The sequence below is a fragment of the Cydia amplana genome, chromosome 6 (genome assembly GCF_948474715.1).
Source record: "Cydia amplana chromosome 6, ilCydAmpl1.1, whole genome shotgun sequence".
Taxonomy (NCBI): domain Eukaryota; kingdom Metazoa; phylum Arthropoda; class Insecta; order Lepidoptera; family Tortricidae; genus Cydia; species Cydia amplana.
The window spans coordinates 10,547,221-10,566,047 of record NC_086074.1 but is presented as its reverse complement, the minus strand read 5'-3'; the positions used below and the strand labels follow the sequence as shown (position 1 = coordinate 10,566,047).

Sequence of the window (18,827 nt, the reverse complement as noted above, 5' to 3'; positions counted from 1 at the left end):
TTGAACTTACAATAGCGATTAACATTGATTCACAGCAATTTGGAATGTTACATAAGTTAATTTTGATAGTTGTTTTGAAATACCATATATAAATAGACATAACATTTTAAAACTCGATATTTTCTGATTGAATGACCTTAACTATCGATATCCTGGGATATCTACCTACATATAGGTATAGCCTGAGAACTATGAGAACAATAAATTTTAATATTAAACGCAACTGCTTGACTTAGGTACACAACTCACGTTGTTATCTCGATTTAATCAGTAGAATGAGTGATTAGCGTTAACTTGACCGTATACGCGCTTCGCACCACACGTCTCGAGTGCTAAGAAATATGTGTCACTGCTAAACGTGATAGCAGTATTAGGTCAAGTGCCTCTACGATCATTATAAATAAAAAAGATAATGATAGCGCGGAAAATATCTTATTCTATTATTGTCTTTGTTTCTTTTATATCTAGGTACTACCTATGTTCAAAACATTTGTGTAATTAGTAATTAACACGCGTCGGGCTTTTAAAGGTGAGATTATGCCCAGGCCGATTTATTAATTGGTATTTTCAATCGATTTTCTATAGAACGTACTTTATGTATTTTGACAACCATTTAGTATGACATTAAAAATTTCCTACGTAAGAGTAAGCTCACGACCACGACGTTCTGTTATAAATACCTATAAGTATACGAGAATGGAGTTCAACTTACCACCTATTTTTACACGACTGCCCCAAAAAAAGAGTGTATTGTTATTTTTATCATTCTACACCGACGTTTCACGCTCGGCACCATAAATAGGCCTGGGCATATCTCACGTTAATTGCAGCTGCGGCTGTGATGAACACTACTTAATTTGGATTGATTAGTTAGGACTAGGAAACGATGGTTGTTGATAATAGGTAATGGTGGGGTGTTTGTCGTCGGGCGGCTCGGAGTCGGAGCCGCACACGTCACACTCGTTCACTCCACACTCGCACACTGAATTAGGACGGATGGAATACCGCAATTTCTGCAAGAAAAAGAAATTGACATTAATTATCTAGCATTCTTGCGTACGCTTATATAACTTAAATTGATAAAATGGTAATCATTTTTTTTTTAGTTCTCATGCTTGAAATCTATTTTCGTCATTAATCAAAACAGGAAGTGTTAATACGATAAGAACGTAAATTATACGTACCTCTACTATTGTTTTTCCCGGCGCTCTTGCGACGACAATGCATGCATAAACCGGTATGCACAATAGCGATAGAGACGCGATGACCCAGCCGAGACCCTGCGCCCACCCAGGGTACTGGTACTGGCGGTAGCTGGGCGGCGTGTAGTCCACCAGGCTAGCGACCCATAGCGCCAGCAGCAGTGCTGGCGCCGCAATTAACCAACATATTCGGAAGTATAGCGATGGGTAGCGACCTGGAATATACATAAATCGCTTTAATTATAATTACCATAATTCTCACAGATACAAAGATAAGATCTGTGTATTTATTTTATACACCGGTGGTTTCATACTGTTGTGGGTTCAATAAGTTCATTTCACTATTGATAGAATGTTGAAAATGTCTCACCTGTCATTTGCTTGATGTTCTGGGACAGTTTGCCGGCGCCATAAAACCATGCTATAGCGACCACTTCAAAGAAGGCGAGATATGTGATACTGAGCGAGGCAGCGTAATAATCCATTAGTTGGAAAACGTAGATTCCACTATGTATGATGTGTGGTAACCCAAATAGAAATGATACCACACAGACACATAGTACCAACAGTTCGTGGTAGACAAGCTTCTTCCGTATCATATCTGGAAAACCATCTTGAATTGAAGTAACTACGACTTCAACTATGGCAAACTGAAATATAAACGGTTTATTAATATTTATTCATTTTTAATAGGTAGCTGATATAAACTTCAATTATATGAAAGCAGTCAAGTACCTGGCTGTTTAATCCTAGGCAGAGGAACATAAAGAAGAATAAGACTGCCCAAAGTTGCGATGCTGGCATCTTTGCTATTGCTTGTGGATATACGACGAACAGTAACCCGGGACCTGAAATTGGTTAAAATTAGAAAGACACATTTATATTAACATTGATATTTTAATAGTTGCTATATAAGTACTGGGTGTTGTACCTAGTTATTAAATAAATACTTACTGTCGGCAATGACATCCTTTACAGAAGTGTTCTGTTCGAAAGCTATGTTTCCGATCGTAGCAAAGGTAAATATCCCCACGATCAGACTAGTGACGGCATTGACGAGAGATACAGCCAACGTGTCGTGCAAGAAATTGTTGTCAAATTTGTTATATGAGGCGAACATTATCATCGATCCAAAAGCTATTCCAATCGAGTTGAAGATCTGCGACGCTGCGTTTACCCAGGGCCTTGATGTCTTTAACAATTCCCATTCCGGCTTGAAGAAAAATCTTAATCCTTTGTCAGCGCCATCGAGGGTGAGCGATCGGCCAAGAAAGACTATAATCAGCAGAAATGGAAGTGTTGTTGTGATGTACCGCACTTTAGCCGAAGACTTGATACTTTTCCACAGGGCGAAGTACACTAACAACCAAGCACAGAATAAGCAAGCTGCCAACTCCCACCGCATGCCACCGGGATATTCGATACCATCACTCATGCTTAATACCTTTTTCCTGAAAAAATAGAAGTGCATAAGTAAAAGTAGGTAAGAGAAGACCAGGTATGTCATTAGAAAAATTTAAGAAACTTGATAGTAATGATATTAAATAGATAATATATATAATTAGCATTAAAACTTGTGGCTAGGATAGGTTTTTATCTCGTACAGATTTCGGGGTATTTTTTATACTAAGTGATTCGTCGAAAATGACTTGTTTTAATATAACAAAATATTGATAATAGAAACCGGAATCGTCAAAAAGATAACACTGAGGGAAATGAGACACACCATGCTTGACGCGCTTCAACAGAAAACATAAATCTTACTCGAAGAATTGTTCAGTGGCCGTTTGAGATCCGTTTGGCTTGGTAAGATTATGAACAGGTTGCCAGCATTGAGCCGTATTCCATCGGTTGTTGCAGTTAGCCCACGGGACTACGGCCTTAAACGATGTGAAGAAGTAGTAAATTGCCCAGGCTATTATTACTGCGTAATATGTCGACATTAAGAACGAGATCACCACACTTGCGATACCGGCACCTGAAAGCCATTAGATACCGAATTAATGATGAGTACTTGAGTGTGTGTGTTTGTGTATGCTTTTTTTTTTTATATTACTACTTTTTACTACTTATAGTTGCTTAGTTAAAGTCCTTTGGGTCATAAACAGCTCTACTCTATCACATTTTAATTCTTGCACGGGAATATAGAGCGTTTTTCGAAACAAATAGCTTCTCCGGGATTTTATAAACGTAATTAAATAAATGTTAACTACCTGATACCTACCTAATTACGTATCGTATACAACATATACGTGTGTCATTAGCGCCGATATACAAATAGTACATACAAGGAAGAAGGCTGGACATTTATTGGAGGTACCTATAATAATACTGTATCGTTTAAATACATATGTACCTATAGCAGTTTGTATGAATATCATTCAATTTATCTTCGCCTTGAATCATTACGTAAATAGTTATATGGGTGGGCAAAACATGTGTTCTTTTGATATTGTTCAATTATTGAACGCGACAAAAGTGTAGTGTAGGCATTGACGTATAATATCTAAGGACGGGCTAATGGGGCACTAAACATCGTACTAGTTCAGCGGTGCTACCCACGAATTCCAGCCAATCGCGCAGTCTAACGCGACTAGTTGCGACCAATAGCGCGCGTAATGCGAACTCGTCAACCAATCGCGCGCGTGATGCGAACTCATCAACCAATCGCGTTGTAGCGATTTCACACCGCTGTACTGGCCCCTGTCATGCCTCATCATTATTGCCCGTAAAGCCAGTCCTTAGATATATATGTAATATATGTCAATGAGTGTAGGTTACAAGATACCTATATGTGTTAAACAAATTTGTTGACTTAAAATAGGTACTAAGACGTAGAAGTACAGTCAGCTGCAGAGATAGTTGACTCCTCCTGCAAACAAATATCTATGAAGGTGGTCAGGTATCTCTGCAGCTGACTGTACCTACGTATATGTTACTACACTTAGTAATTCCATAGGTACTACTGTCCCAAATAATTTTATTGAAAAAAAAAACGTTATAGGTAGAGGTCCTTTATTAATCCATACATGTGGTTTGCTCTCGCAGTTTTGCACAATTTTATGTAACATTAGGAAGTCATAAAGTCATTCAAGATGGTTTTGATCCCTACTATAGTTACTATGTTAGGACATAGGTAGTAAGTATATAGAAGTAATGTATATATGTTATCTTAAGCAAGTTACCTGTAAACAGGGGGCATATTTGCGAAAGTGCTCCAATTGGTCCGTGCGCAGTGTACTGTCCAATCGCTAGCTCCATAAAGAGCATAGGCACGCCACAAACTAGGAGTATTATGAAGTAAGGGATGAGGAATGCACCTGAAAAAATGATTTTGTTATTTTTACTTGCCGAAGGACACGTAAACATTGACGAATATTACAGTCGATCACCGGTAAAACTAAAAATAAAATATGTAATAAAATATTACGCGACATTAATCTCGTGGTACATGATACCGTGGTACCCTGGGAACATGATAGCAATGTCGCTATGGAAACTTGAGTGATAATTTTAAAGTTTGTTTATAGTGTTTATACGCCGGAGTTTACAAAAAGATGATAATAATGACCGGCTGTCAAAATGCAGTTCACTTAGGCCCAGTTGCACCAACCCCATTTAACAGACCGATTAACGTCAAACATAACATTTTCCATGCAATAAAATTTAGCGAACGCTTTAACCTTTTCGACGCCGTGTCAAACACAAACGCTGTCTCTCAGACGCCACGTCACCGAAGTGTCAAAACTGAAATTGAACTTTATGCATATGCACCTAGGTTTATGTTGCTCTGTGGTCTGTGACCGATTAATACGTCTTTGGCGTTGGACCTGCGGTGCGTATATATCGGTCATTGGCGTCCAAAAGGTTAACGGTGACAGACGGTTTGGTGCAACCGGCCCTTAGTGCAAATACAAACGACTCCGTTGATTGGCCTTTCGATCCTACTATAATGTTTGTAAATTGTAAAATGTTATCGATCGAGGAGTCGATAGACGATTAAATCTGTGTGGTCTGTGTCTCCACTTCCACCATTTTAAAGCATAGCTTTTTTGTTAAACTGGTTTGTACTTAAGTACATGACAACGAATGACACGTTCATAACATTGTTCCGTCCTCTCGTTGCGCTAACAACGAATTGACCTACAGGAACTAGCATAATTAACCTGCTAATTCGCCCACTGAAATGATTGTCGTGCTCATATTTATACCTTTCGGTTCTGGGCTTTGTTTCTCAAATAGGTAAGCGAGTTTTTCTGCTACACGTGTTTATGCCAACACATGTTATAGTTAAATGAAAAATATAGAAATTTTTAGGGTTTCGTAGTCACTTAGAAACGCTTCATAGTTTCGCCATGTCCGTCTGTCCGTATGACCGCGGCTTTGCTCCGTGATCGTTAGTGCTAGAAAACTGCAATTTGGCATGGATACTTTAGGGTACTTCCCATACAAAACCGAACAGAAGAGTTATGGTCAAGGTCGTCTTATTTCGTAATTTTTTTTAACTGTGGCATATGCGAGCCGAATTATTTGTTTGTACCGGAGGAATACCTACTTAACGCCTCTTCGTAATGCATTAAAGTCGTGGTAAGTGCGGTTGTCATCATTTCGTAATATTATTGCTATATTACAAAACAATTAAATGTAACAATCTACCAGAAAACAAAGTAGAATACCGCTATGGGTGATCAAATTACTCTGTCTGTATCTTATACTTAAATTTGGAAACACTCGAAGTATTAGTAAGCAGCCTATTTAACAATAATAAAGATAATGACTAATAATCACTTGATATCTCGCGTTTGCGATGTGTGAAGTATCAGTTTACCGAAGGAATCAGCTGTAATTCACACCGCATTGTCGTGTAGCTTAGTTTGTTTGATGGTACCTTGGTGTCAACTAGCCGCAGTTAGCGTGATGGGACACAAACAAATCACGGACACGATCTCACGATTTGTTCAATACATAACATACCCTACTCCACTTATCGTGATTTACTCGTATCTCTAATTCGATACTGCCAAACTTACGTAGATTGATTAGGTACGATTATGACGTGACAATTTTTACCGGAATAATAAAGATAACATTTGTTTGAGACTATAACGTGACGGAGTGACTCAGGAGGGTTTGGTAACGTTGAGTAGTGCCTACTTCAATAGTTTGATTGCTCACTTTGTCTTAAACATTAAATACTCGTAGTCATACGTAAGTAATTTGATGAAAACAATACAGTGCATCTCCTCTACCATGACTTCCGTAAATGACAGTGAGAACGTTAAGGAAAATGTATGCCCTAATTTTGGCATGTGCTGAACTTACGAAGTCGAAGTTAAAAAGGAGATTATTGCCATACTCTTGGCCTTGCGTCCCGGATAGACGCATTAGTAAGCAATACAAACAAGATAATGTGCCAGTAAATATCATAATAATACCTTTCATTAGTGTCAATGTCCTCATGGTCGCCTTAATTTATGATTCCGTGACATCGTGTAAGGATAATTTTTACCCAAGTGATAATAAAATGGTCGCGGAACATTCTGTAGAGATCGCGGTGCAATGCCACGAAGATCACGACGTTTTTGTCATCCTAATGAGTGATTTAGCGTCGTCCGGCGACAACATAACTTGTTAACATTAGCGGTGAATGAGTGTTAAATGGTCTGTGCAAAAATTACGTTCATCGCTAAAATATGTCCTTAGATAACTTCGTGTACATATGATTAACGCTTCGGAAACGAAACCGACTTCAATTTGTTTATTTTTGGTGTGCAAACATATATAAACTGCAATTAACTCTGTTCGTTGTCGTTAACGAGTAAAACTTGGCAGTTGGTAATCTTACCTCCCCCGCTTTTGTAGCAGAGGTATGGGAAGCGCCACACATTGCCCAAGCCGACGGAGTAGCCCACACAAGCCAGCACGAACTGTATCTTGTTTGGCCAAAATGGCCGTCGGGGTTTAAGGTGGTCCGTTTCTGCATCCTCCTCTTCCTCATCGCAATCGCTTTCGTGAGACCCCGTATCTTCATCTGGCGGCCTGTAATTAAAAACAATATCTTAAAAAGTTGCTGTAGTTTACTGACAACTGAATTTTCTTCTACAACTTTTAGCTGAATTCTCTTAAGGGTTGACCAATTAACCTAAAAAATTACGCGCCGCTATTTATTATTAGTCTTTTCAACAAATTCACAGAGTGCATTGACTTGAGACGTAAAAAATGAACACATGGTGGATGATGTACTCAACTCATTCTATCGGGTTGTTACATACTTTATTGTAAATAGGTAAATATTTCCTAAACGTAGAGTCGCAAATCGCAAGTACTTATATTTGTGTGTATTTCTGTATAATATACGAGGTCGTCATTAAACCGAAAGTTAATGTCAAATAACATCCATTTGTCACTAGGTACTTACTTAAATGGAAAATTAAACATGATAACTTAAGTCTGGCTTTAAATTAAAAAAAAAGCGGCCAAGTGCGAGTCGGACTCGCCCATGAAGGGTTCCGTATTTAGGCGATTTATGACGTATAAAAAAAAAACTACTTACTAGATCTCGTTCAAACCAATTTTCGGTGGAAGTTTACATGGTAGTGTACATCATATATTTTTTTTAGTTTTATCATTCTCTTATTTTAGAAGTTACAGGGGGGGGACACACATTTTATCACTTTGGAAGTGTCTCTCGCGCAAACTATTCAGTTTAGAAAAAAATGATATTAGAAACCTCAATATCATTTTTGAAGACCTATCCATAGATACCCCACACGTATGGGTTTGATGAAAAAATTTTTTTTTAGTTTCAGTTCGAAGTATGGGGAACCCCAAAAATTTATTGTTTTTTTTCTATTTTTGTGTGAAAATCTTAATGCGGTTCACAGAATACATCTACTTACCAAGTTTCAACAGTATAGTTCTTATAGTTTCGGAGAAAAGTGGCTGTGACATACGGACGGACAGACGGACAGACGGACAGACAGACAGACATGACGAATCTATAAGGGTTCCGTTTTTTGCCATTTGGCTACAGAACCCTAAAAACGCCTCTCCTATAGTTATGGACTGCTAACTCTGCATACGGTAGGTAGGTTAGGTTAGGACCTTTAAGTCTTACTTAAAGTCTGCTTCAAGTACTACTTTACCAGAATATAACTTTTGTACTACTAATTAGATCCTAACATATCAATTAACCCGTGTAACGATAATATTTAATTGATGATATAATTTTTATATATTATTATATTTTTATATATAGGTATGTAAATATTTGTCAATCATGATAATAATCATGTCTTCAAGTAAGTAGACAACGATGAGGTGTTTTAATTTGAAGTGACATGTTAACATAACTAATTAAATATGCAGGCACCTTGTGGACTAGGTGTAGATAACAACGACGACGTTAAGGTTATGCAGCTCAAAATAAAGCTTGAACTTATCCATTTTATGCATTTATTTATGTTTGTGTCGCGAAACGGTGTTTATAATAGAATCTTATACTTAACTTAAATTTGACCCATTTCTGTGAACGTTGCTCGTATGTAAACTCAGATAAATGTATATATATTTTTCTACTCCCGTACTTTTATTTGTCATTTAAAGGGTCGTGCATACACCTTTAAACCCCTATCCTATAGTTGTCAAGACAAGTCTTTAGTCTATTCCCCAAAAAAGTATTTGTGCATACACGCAGTATCTTTTTGGCACTTTTACGATACTTCGTGTAATCACCACTTAAAAAATATTGTATGAAATACATTGTTGACAACCAAATTTTAAGTGTCATCTCTGACAGATGAGTGAACCATAGACATGTTCTTTTTTTATTTCATTCATTCTTTTCCTGCCCGTACCCTCCATTCTTTGCTACTTCTTGAATGAAAAATATTTGTTATTTAAATATACAATTTTATTTCAAAGTAAGTGCTTGGTCGTAGAAAAAGTATTGTATGCAACGTTGTTTAACTGAGTCAAAAAATACTCGTGGCGTCTTTATTAACAATACAATTTTCGGCTTCACCTCAAATTGTTACTCACGCCACTCGCCTTTTTTGACCTCTCTTAAACAACGGTTGCATAAAATACTATATTATGACATAGACATAGAGCTCGAGTATAATAAAACCGGAAGGTGGCCATAGGAACTCTGCAATAAATCAACGTAACCCCATCGTATTTAAGTTTGTTACAATCGTCTCATTGAGTAGTTTATCGTGAAAAGTACATTTGGCAGTAAAACATTTTTTTTACACTTTCCAAGACCCATTTTGGAACATGACATTCGAGGCATATGGACTTTCCAGGAATTATACATTCGAGGCATATGGACATTCCAGGAATTGGACATTCGAGGCATATGGACATTTCAGGAATTGGACATTCGAGGCCAAAATGGTTAATATTAGTTTTAAATGGATTATGTATTGTGTTCTATTATGATTATTATGAACGATGCAGCCTTTGCATAATGTATTCCACTTGGCTTTATACCACCATTCAACACGTGGAAGAGTAATGATAACGGCTCTACGGTAACTGTTTAACCTTGTCACTTGTTTGGTTTTAAAGATGGATAACTCGTGGTGCTGTAGATTACGTGACGTCATTTAGAGCTCAATGGATTTAATTCTTACACCTTACACCGGTCAAGGCATTTTTTCTGATTAGGAAATATAGATCGAATATAGATCGTAGAAAATTTTCCACTTTATACATAACTTTTGATCATGGCTTTGAGTTATGTGTGTGAACTCTCATAACAATGATAAACTACAATAGGACGTAGATAATTATCGTAAATACAAAAATCTATTTCGATTTGGAATCTCGAGATTAGAATGGATGTAAGTAATTCAAAACATCTCTTTAAACAAATAACTTGAAGTAGTAACTACCGAGATATCGCGTATCATTCACACAAGTAAAGTATTTTTCGGTTGTAAAAAATAATTTCATGCGTTAACGTTAAGTAAGTAATATACGTATTTCGATCATTAATCAGTTAGTGATAGTATGATTCATGACCGTCGTTCATTGTTGATTCCAAGATAAAATGCGGGATATCCAAGTGCAACCTTATCGTTTTCAGTGAATGAAGGTCATGTCGGCCAAGCCAAGGCGCGCAAGATGTAAAGCTAATGGGATTTTCGAGGATTTTCTCGAGATGAAGAAAACTCCACTTAAGCCATGATAAGTTCGATACGTACCTACAGTGATCGTTATAAATTGAATGCATTTTCAGTTGCGGATAAAAACATCTGAACGCACGTTCTTATTGATAATGAAGGCGTTTTCTCATATTTAGAGTTCTTTTAGCTTTTCAGTTGAAGTGTATAAACAATGTACTCGTAAATCTAATACCTTTAAACGAGCAATTCTTAGTACATTATCGAAAGTTGACCCCTAGGAAACTATTGATACTGGATAGGAATGGAATCGATTGGCATACAAAAATAGCATGTGAAAAATAAAAGTTTTCATTTTCATACAAATTGTATGGGAAAAGTTTTCCTCGATTTGTGGCTTTTCTAGCCGGAATTTTTTTTTTGGTTCTATACAAGCTTTTGATCCTCAATAGGAATGGGATCAATTGGCATAAAAAAAAGTTTGTCAAAAATGACCTTTTTCTCGCACCCTGTATGTTTTTTTTTAAATCTGTAAAAGCCAATCTTCATTAATTTGAAATCGAGGGAAGGTCTTCTAAGACCATTTTCTCGTAGCAGCACGGGATCTGGTAGCTGCCCTCACTGACCCAAAACGAAAATCCATCCTGTATATATATATATATATATTTCGGGGATCTCGGAAATAGCTCTAACGATCTCAATGAAATTTGGTATATGGGGGTTTCCGGGGGCGAAAAATCGATCTAGCTAGGTAAACGCAGATTTTTGAGATTTTATATGTTTGCTCGGTCTCCCAGATATGTATGTATTAATGTCGAACAGATGATATATGAACCGACAATTGAATGCGTAAGCACAGAATAAATAATAGTACTAAGTACAGAAGACTCACTCTCTAACGAAACGCGTCTGTTACGATCAGCACAGATATGGCCGCTAGGTGGCGACAGCGCCACGCGCGGCTTATGGCTCTCCCCAAAATTGGGGCCGAACGGATGTAGTTTTAGCTACCTGTAGCAAAGCGACGAAATCGCGGAGTGAGACACGCCCGGCGTAACTCACTCGGCGTAACATGATAATTTATTTTTTCCGATTTGATTGCTACATCATGGCTACATCGCTCATTCTCACATTAGCGCTTGAGTGCTTCCAGCAGTAGCTCGGAATAAAATAATTAGCGCTCAATTAGGTACTTAAGGTCCAACAAGACAGTGAACTCGAAATGATCGTCACTGACAATGAGTTGGTGAAACCAAAACGTATATTCGATACTCTCAAGGGAATCAATCGTAGATTGTGTAACAACTGTAACAAGGGAGCAAATTATTTACCTACCTATTTACGACGCGAGAGAACATAGAATCCTGAATTAAGCGAAGGATTCTAACATAGAATCCTGAGCGTAGTGAGGGATTCAAGTATTAACGCCCAAGGTGGAATTAATTTTACTACCATGTGACACTGATTTTCACATCACCTATGAGGACATGACATAATATTATATTAGGTTTCAAAACATTATTTAAGCATTCCTATATACCTACTCACAAATTTAAAGTAGGTACAGCTATTTGTACCGTGGCACATAATATATTTTCAAAGACAGTAAACACCTAAAATTATAAAATGAAAATCAAGAGTATTATTTTTGTAGATTTTAGTGGGTTAGTGGGATTAGTCCGGTTTTTCCCACGATGTTTTCCTTCACCAAAAAGCGACTGGTAAATATCGAATGATATATCGTACATAAGTTCCGAAAAACTCATTGGTATATTGGTATTGGTTGACCAGGGTTTGAACCCGCGACCTCCGGATTGCAAGTCGCACGCTCTTACCGCTGGGCCACCAGCGCTTTGATTTAACCTACTTAGGTAACACTTGTTTAAAAATTATACACAATACAGAGCTGCATATGCTTTTGTTAAAAATTTGTACAAAACTACGTTTATGTAATACTAAACTTTTTAAATTGCATGGACAAGCTGCGTTCAAGCCAGTTCAAGGAGACCTAAATGTCAAAATAAAAATTAAATTATTAAAATAATGCATTTCGTTGTTTTGTATATATTACGCTAATTAATTAATTTACTTAATTAAAATACGCTGTTAATTAATTTTAAATAGGTACGCTAATTACATTATTTTTTTACTATTATGACAAAATCTTATTTCTTCTTCTTCAACCTAGCGTTTTCCCGGCCTAGCGCCAGGGTCCGCTTTCCTGCTCAGTCTACAAACAAAATAGTATTACAAAATCTTATTTAAGTCAGAAAAATAGTATGCTATGCACGTAATCGATTATAAAGAAATTGTAATCGATTATGTGCATACTGATTTCATATTTCATTGTATAATATTTTATAGTGGCAATAAAATGTACTTGAACGGAAAAGTGCCACTTTGATCCCTCTTAACATTGAAGAAAAAGCCTAATTCCGAATGTGATAAATTTATTGGGTTACCTACTACCCATTGACCTAGAACTATGAAATTTGGCATATAATATCGTCTTACACTACAAGTAACTACAGTGAAAAATCTGCAAACTACAAATTAGTAAAAAAATAAAAATACAAAATAAGTTTAATTTGTACGGAACCCTCGATGGGTAAGTCCGACTCGCACTTGTGCGTTTATAGTGATTTGTGCATTTTGCTCTTGAAATTTGGCGAAGCGGAACTGCTGGTGGAGATTATTAAATTATCGGATATTTGTTGAATAAAAGATTATTCACACGAATAAATCGCATTAATGCATCCCTAAATAGCACACTCTATTGCGGCGGTAGTATTGGAACAGTAGAACTGCCTTTATGTCTTACTCTACATACTTGTGTTCCTAGAGTTATCGCATTTGGGTCAATTATTATGAGTTGGCGTTAACTATGCGTCTTTCCTGTGGACATATTAACATAAACGGGCTTAAAAGCCTAATTATCTTGCTTACATCCTTATCTTCCACTTCTTAAAAACTGTATAATCAAAGCATTAGTAAAATACGAGTACCTATGTATATCTATTACCTATACCCAAATCGTTAAGTATACGTAGGTATGTTGTTGTCCACATGACCTATTGTCCAATATTGGGCCTGGAGAAACCCCATAAAACATTTTTTAAGTACCTAGACATAGGTATGTACGCGACAGAAAGTAGCCAGGTACATTGTTTACGTATAACACATAACATAAAACAAACACAGCTAGTATTTTAGTTTCATCTGGAAGTGCGATAAAGTGATTTATTGATGTCTGTTGCAATTCATAACTGATAATGTTACTTGTGAATTTGAATAAGACAAAGCAATTTATTAAGTATGCTTAGTTTAGGTATTGTATAGGTAATATGAATTATGTACTCGTTCATAGTGCGTGCTGTGATCAAGTAAAACTTATAATTTGGATGGATTTAAGGTAAACTCAGATGCCTCAGTAGCCTTTAATAACATATTTTTGGTAAGATCGGTTAATTGTGTCATTAAGTATATATTTATATTTTCAAACCTTCAAATATTTTTGACATTGATTTGAACTTGACACAGATTACAGTCTTATAACTTATAAATAAGTACCTGACTTCTATCTAGAATTTATGAGTTAGGGGCAACTTTCCTCAATCGTACCATCTTCTACTAGAGTCTGTTCGGAAAGAGAAGAGTCGTGGAATGTATTGGGCCACATACATTCCATGACTCTTCTCTTTTCGAACGGACTAACTGTATATGGAAACACACAGAGATTTTTTTGGAATGACTTTAGTAATTTTTATCAATTACTAGTGGTGTTTAGTTAGGTATATATAGTTAGTATAGGTATATCGGATATAAAGTTAAATGTTATTTTACAGGTGCGCGCGCTTATGATGGTGAGAAAGAAATAAGTATGCAGTGAAGGTAAGCAATTAGAACATGAATAATCTTTGGGTTCATTTCTGCGTGTTATCTTAGATATCTTTGTGTATATCATGACAAATGACAACCAAAACCCACCAAGTATCAAAAACCTACGTGGAGGTAAAAACCTACGGTTAAATTTCTGTTCATATTCGAAATAAGTTATAAGACTAGGATAAGGAGGAGTACTAGGACTGATTTGCTGGACATAGTGTTCGTCAAATAAACTCGCTAACTGCGGTCCGGTGCGTAATATAAGGTAACTATAAGTATATAATTAGATTTTAAATATATAATAAGTATATAATTCGATTTTAAAATACTGGTAAAGGTACTGTATGTTGCTCAGGATTTGAGTGGATAGACACTCGAAATGAAATACTTCTGCTGAAAGATGCTGCTGCTCAAGAAGTATATCCTCTATTGAATTGACAAGGTTATACAATTATTCTATAGAAGTTAAATACATGTTTGTTTGTAAGTGTGTGTTTCCGAGACATAATTACTATGAAAAATACCCAAATCCCTATAGGTATGCACTCTGGTCCTCTTAATATAAGATTCTGACCTAATGGCAATTGCATCAACTGAGAAGTATAACCTTCCCAAAATATTTTTCTAAATCGACTCGGCCGTCTTCAAGAAATCAGGTAACGTACTTAAAATAAACCGTTTAAAAAAAGAACAGCGACTTCACTACACATGTTTAAAATGTCATCATTTTGTGGTCTTCAACAGCAGGTCTACTTCGCAAAAGCAAAATATGAAGAGTTCCCTCGATTTTTCCAATACCCGTACCATGAGTCACTGACAGTGCACAAGTGTCAACGCTGATATGTACGCCAACGTCTACGTAATTTACTTTCTATAAGTACATCTCGCTCGCACTAATATGTCAGTACGAGCGAGAGGCATAGAAAGTAAGTTACGTTCACGCTAGCGTTTATGTCAGTGCCACATCTGGTGGTAGCCACACAGGATTTCGTCCGTCCCGGACCCTGACTTCATCCTTGGGTCATCTTGGGTATTATTTATTTACAATGGAACCAATTAGAATACCCTTTCAATACAAAATAATAGGTAATTTTCAAAATCGATCTAAATAGTCAAAAATCAATCAATTTTTCAAGCTTTTTATTATTATTAACTTGCAATGAGTATTCGTCGTTGAGTATCTATGTATATATGTATTAACTACATATGTTTGTACGGGCCAAATCTTGCAAGTTAAATTTGACCCGCTTCCCGATTTCCAATGAAGCTGAAAATTTGCATACGGTAACTCGGGTGACAATGCAATATTATGGAGCTGATCTGATGATGGAGACAGGAGGTGGCCATAGGAACTCTGTGATAATTTGATAAAACAACGCAATCTGATTGTGTTTGGGGTTTTTAGAATTTTCTCGATGAGTATTAGTTGTCTGTGGAAAAAAAGTACAGTCAGCGATAAAAAGCTTGTACCACAAATGATTATTTTTCCAAAAACTTATTTTAATGTATTTTCCGAGTAGTCGGTGATTAACGATTTATTGAAGTCGGTAAAAAATCGGAATATTTAATTTATAATATTAGTAGCGATAAAACACTAATAGCCACATATATTTGGCAAAATTTTGATCCTAAAAATTTCTTGAAAGTTTGATATTCAAATAAGCAGTTATAATGCAAATTACCCGAATACACCTTCTGTAAAAACTTGTTAATGTCATTTATTATAATCGTATATTCAAACACTACCTACAATATGATATGTTTGAATTGAGACACACATATTTTCAAAATATGATCCAGTCATAAGTACGTATGCTTTTATAATTGATCATATACTATGCCATTAAACAGTTATCGATAAATTATTTAAGTAAATACTGGAATATATTTACCTATTTTTATGTAGGTAGGTACCTAATTCGTAAACAAAGATAACAGCAAGAGTCAATCGCAATTTCAGTAAAATTAGGCAATATATGAAAGGAAGATTAGTTATTATTTAGCTCTCTCTATTGTATTAAACATGAGGTACGGAGTACGGAGGTACATTCCGCATTTTGCCGGTACCGAATAAATGTAAAGGTACATACTATGTTGAGTTATTAATGTCACTTTTGTTATTATTCATGCTTCTATTGTTTTCCAAATAGTGGTTGTTTTTTTTAATCTGGTCGGCAATTTTTTTCCGTTTTTAGGGTTCCGTAGCCAAATGGCAAAAAACGGAACCCTTATAGATTCGTCATGTCTGTCTGTCTGTCTGTCCGTCTGTCTGTCCGTCCGTATGTCACAGCCACTTTTCTCCGAAACTATAAGAACTATACTGTTGAAACTTGGTAAGTAGATGTATTCTGTGAACCGCACTAAGATTTTAACACAAAAATAGAAAAAAAACAATAAATTTTTGGGGTTCTCCATACTTCGAACTGAAACTCAAAAATTTTTTTTTCATTAAACCCATACGTGTGGGGTATCTATGGATAGGTCTTCAAAAATGATATTGAGGTTTCTAATATCATTTTTTTCTAAACTGAATAGTTTGCGCGAGAGACACTTCCAAAGTGGTAAAATGTGTGTCCCCCCCCCCCTGTAACTTCTAAAATAAGAGAATGTTAAAACTAAAAAAAATATATGATGTACATTACCATGTAAACTTGCCAAGCGTGATTTGGTTAAGTACTGATGTCTATTTTTTTTTTGTTGACACTTGTATATATATATATATATACACATATATATATATATATATATATATATATATATATATATATATTTATATGTAATATATGTTTAGTATTTATGTATGTAGCATGTATTTTATTTTATAATAATATTTATGTATTTTATTTACTTTTGGACATTTAGGTTAGTTTACTTTTAAAGTGTTACTGTACATTCCGTAAGTTTGTCTATCTAATTTGAATTCTCCCCTCATCTACTCGAAGGTTAGCTGGAAGAGATCCCTTACAGGGATAAGTTCGCCTTTGTACCTTTATTTCTGTAAACCTGTGTTGTGTACAATAAAGTGATTACTACTACTACTACTACTACTAAACTTCCACCGAAAATTGGTTTGAACGAGATCTAATAAGAAGTTTTTTTTATACGTCATAAATCGCCTAAATACGGAACCCTTCATGGGCGAGTCCGACTCGCACTTGGCCGCTTTTTTTGTTTCGTATCTACACAGAATCAGTTTATTTTGACATCCAGTTATAAATGTTATAATTGATGCAATTACAAATAATTGTACCTACTTACACAAACAAACGCGCGCTAATCCTTTAATATCATTTATCATTTTTTGAATTAAACTTTAATCAGTTGGTCTGCTTAAAATCCATCATCAAATAGACATTGTTAGCCTCATTTATTTACTTTTAGGCAAAACTAATCTATATATACAATAACATTACAAACTCTTAACACAAAGTACGAACATATGATTATTTGATAGGTATGGAACGTATCTTTGTATGTAGATACCTAGGTATAATACAAAGTAGATTAATACTTATATGTATTAACTCACGTAAAATGGTTCGACTAAGATAATACAATAAATGACACGGAGTGTGAAGGTGCGAATGGTTGTTTGATAAGAGCAGTTAAATCTAAATAGGATTGTCGGGCGGGGATACCTGGAGTTGTGCAGTATCGTTTTCTTCCTTTGTACCTAAATGCACATGTGCAAATGCAAATGATCACTGATTGTCTAGGAGCCATAGCATAGGTATGTATATCCATTTGTTGACATACTCACGTAGGAGGTCGCACTAAATGAAACAGTTCCGTAGGCGAAGTCGGCACTCTTCTAATAACCAATTTACGCCCATCCGTGCATCCCATCCCGATTGATGCGAGAGATCTGACTGAAGGTGCTCCATATTGGTTTGTTCCACACTCGGAGCCTTCAGGGTATGGGGTCACCTGCTCATAGGGGCGCAGGCATCTGGCTGATGCTGCACCTGAAGCGGTGGACACATCTCGGAGTTTGTGTGTATCGCTGAAGCTCTTCACCTTGCGCATTTGTCCAGAGGGCGTCACGATCGGTGTGGGTGCGTTAGTATGGAGAAGCTTTGAACTTTCCTCGTCCGGGTCGTCATATTGGTCCACGTTTATTGCCACGCTGGGCACGGCGGCTTCCGCTGAAGATTCGGCTTTATTCATACTATCGGTTCACAGTGCCATAACTATGATGAATGATGTCGCGTACGTCGCTAGCGACGCGCGACGGCTAAATAATGAACGGACGCAAGCGAACGAGGTCGCTCTTAGCGTGGCGGACACCCGACTGTATCCGTCCGTCAATCGTAGCAATTGGTGAATAACTGCGATTCTGGGTAGTGGGGAGAGCACAGGAAGGGGGGAGGGTAGGGGGCCGCGCCTGCGCTCGGCGGCGCTGTGTGCTGGCGATGACAGTTACTTACGTCACGGCTGCGCCTGCGATCACGTCAGGCAAATCACATTTCATTTCAAGATAATATATTGTAAATTGTTGCCGAGCTCTTCTTTTAATCTTAACAGCGTTCGTTTAATCTTACCATTTACAAATATACTTCATGACTATTCATATTCGTCTCCTTAACTGTATCTATATGTACTATAATCCGGG

General features: G+C 36.6%; 1 protein-coding gene across 1 annotated transcript; it reads right to left on the bottom strand.

Moving 5' to 3' along the window:
• Positions 1-770: 770 nt before the first annotated feature.
• Positions 771-18,556, bottom strand: LOC134648797 (sodium- and chloride-dependent GABA transporter ine-like). Its single transcript, XM_063503355.1, has 9 exons — positions 17,976-18,556; positions 7,048-7,241; positions 4,388-4,522; positions 2,967-3,180; positions 2,157-2,653; positions 1,938-2,050; positions 1,573-1,852; positions 1,185-1,417; positions 771-1,013 (listed from the first exon to the last, which is right to left on the bottom strand). The coding sequence occupies exons 1-9, from the start codon at positions 18,380-18,382 to the stop codon at positions 867-869; spliced, it is 2,220 nt and encodes a 739-aa protein (XP_063359425.1). The 5' UTR covers positions 18,383-18,556; the 3' UTR covers positions 771-866.
• Between the last annotated feature and the right edge of the window lie 271 nt (positions 18,557-18,827).

Excerpts from the sequence above, each read along its gene's own strand:
- LOC134648797 (XM_063503355.1), bottom strand. The coding sequence starts at position 18,382 with ATGAATAAAGCCGAATCTTCAGCGGAAGCCGCCGTGCCCAGCGTGGCA. Across the intron at positions 4,523-7,047 it reads CTGCTACAAAAGCGGGGGAG|GTGCATTCCTCATCCCTTAC; the intron begins GTAAGATTACCA and ends TCATTTTTTCAG. Across the intron at positions 2,654-2,966 it reads GCCACTGAACAATTCTTCGA|GAAAAAGGTATTAAGCATGA; the intron begins GTAAGATTTATG and ends CTATTTTTTCAG.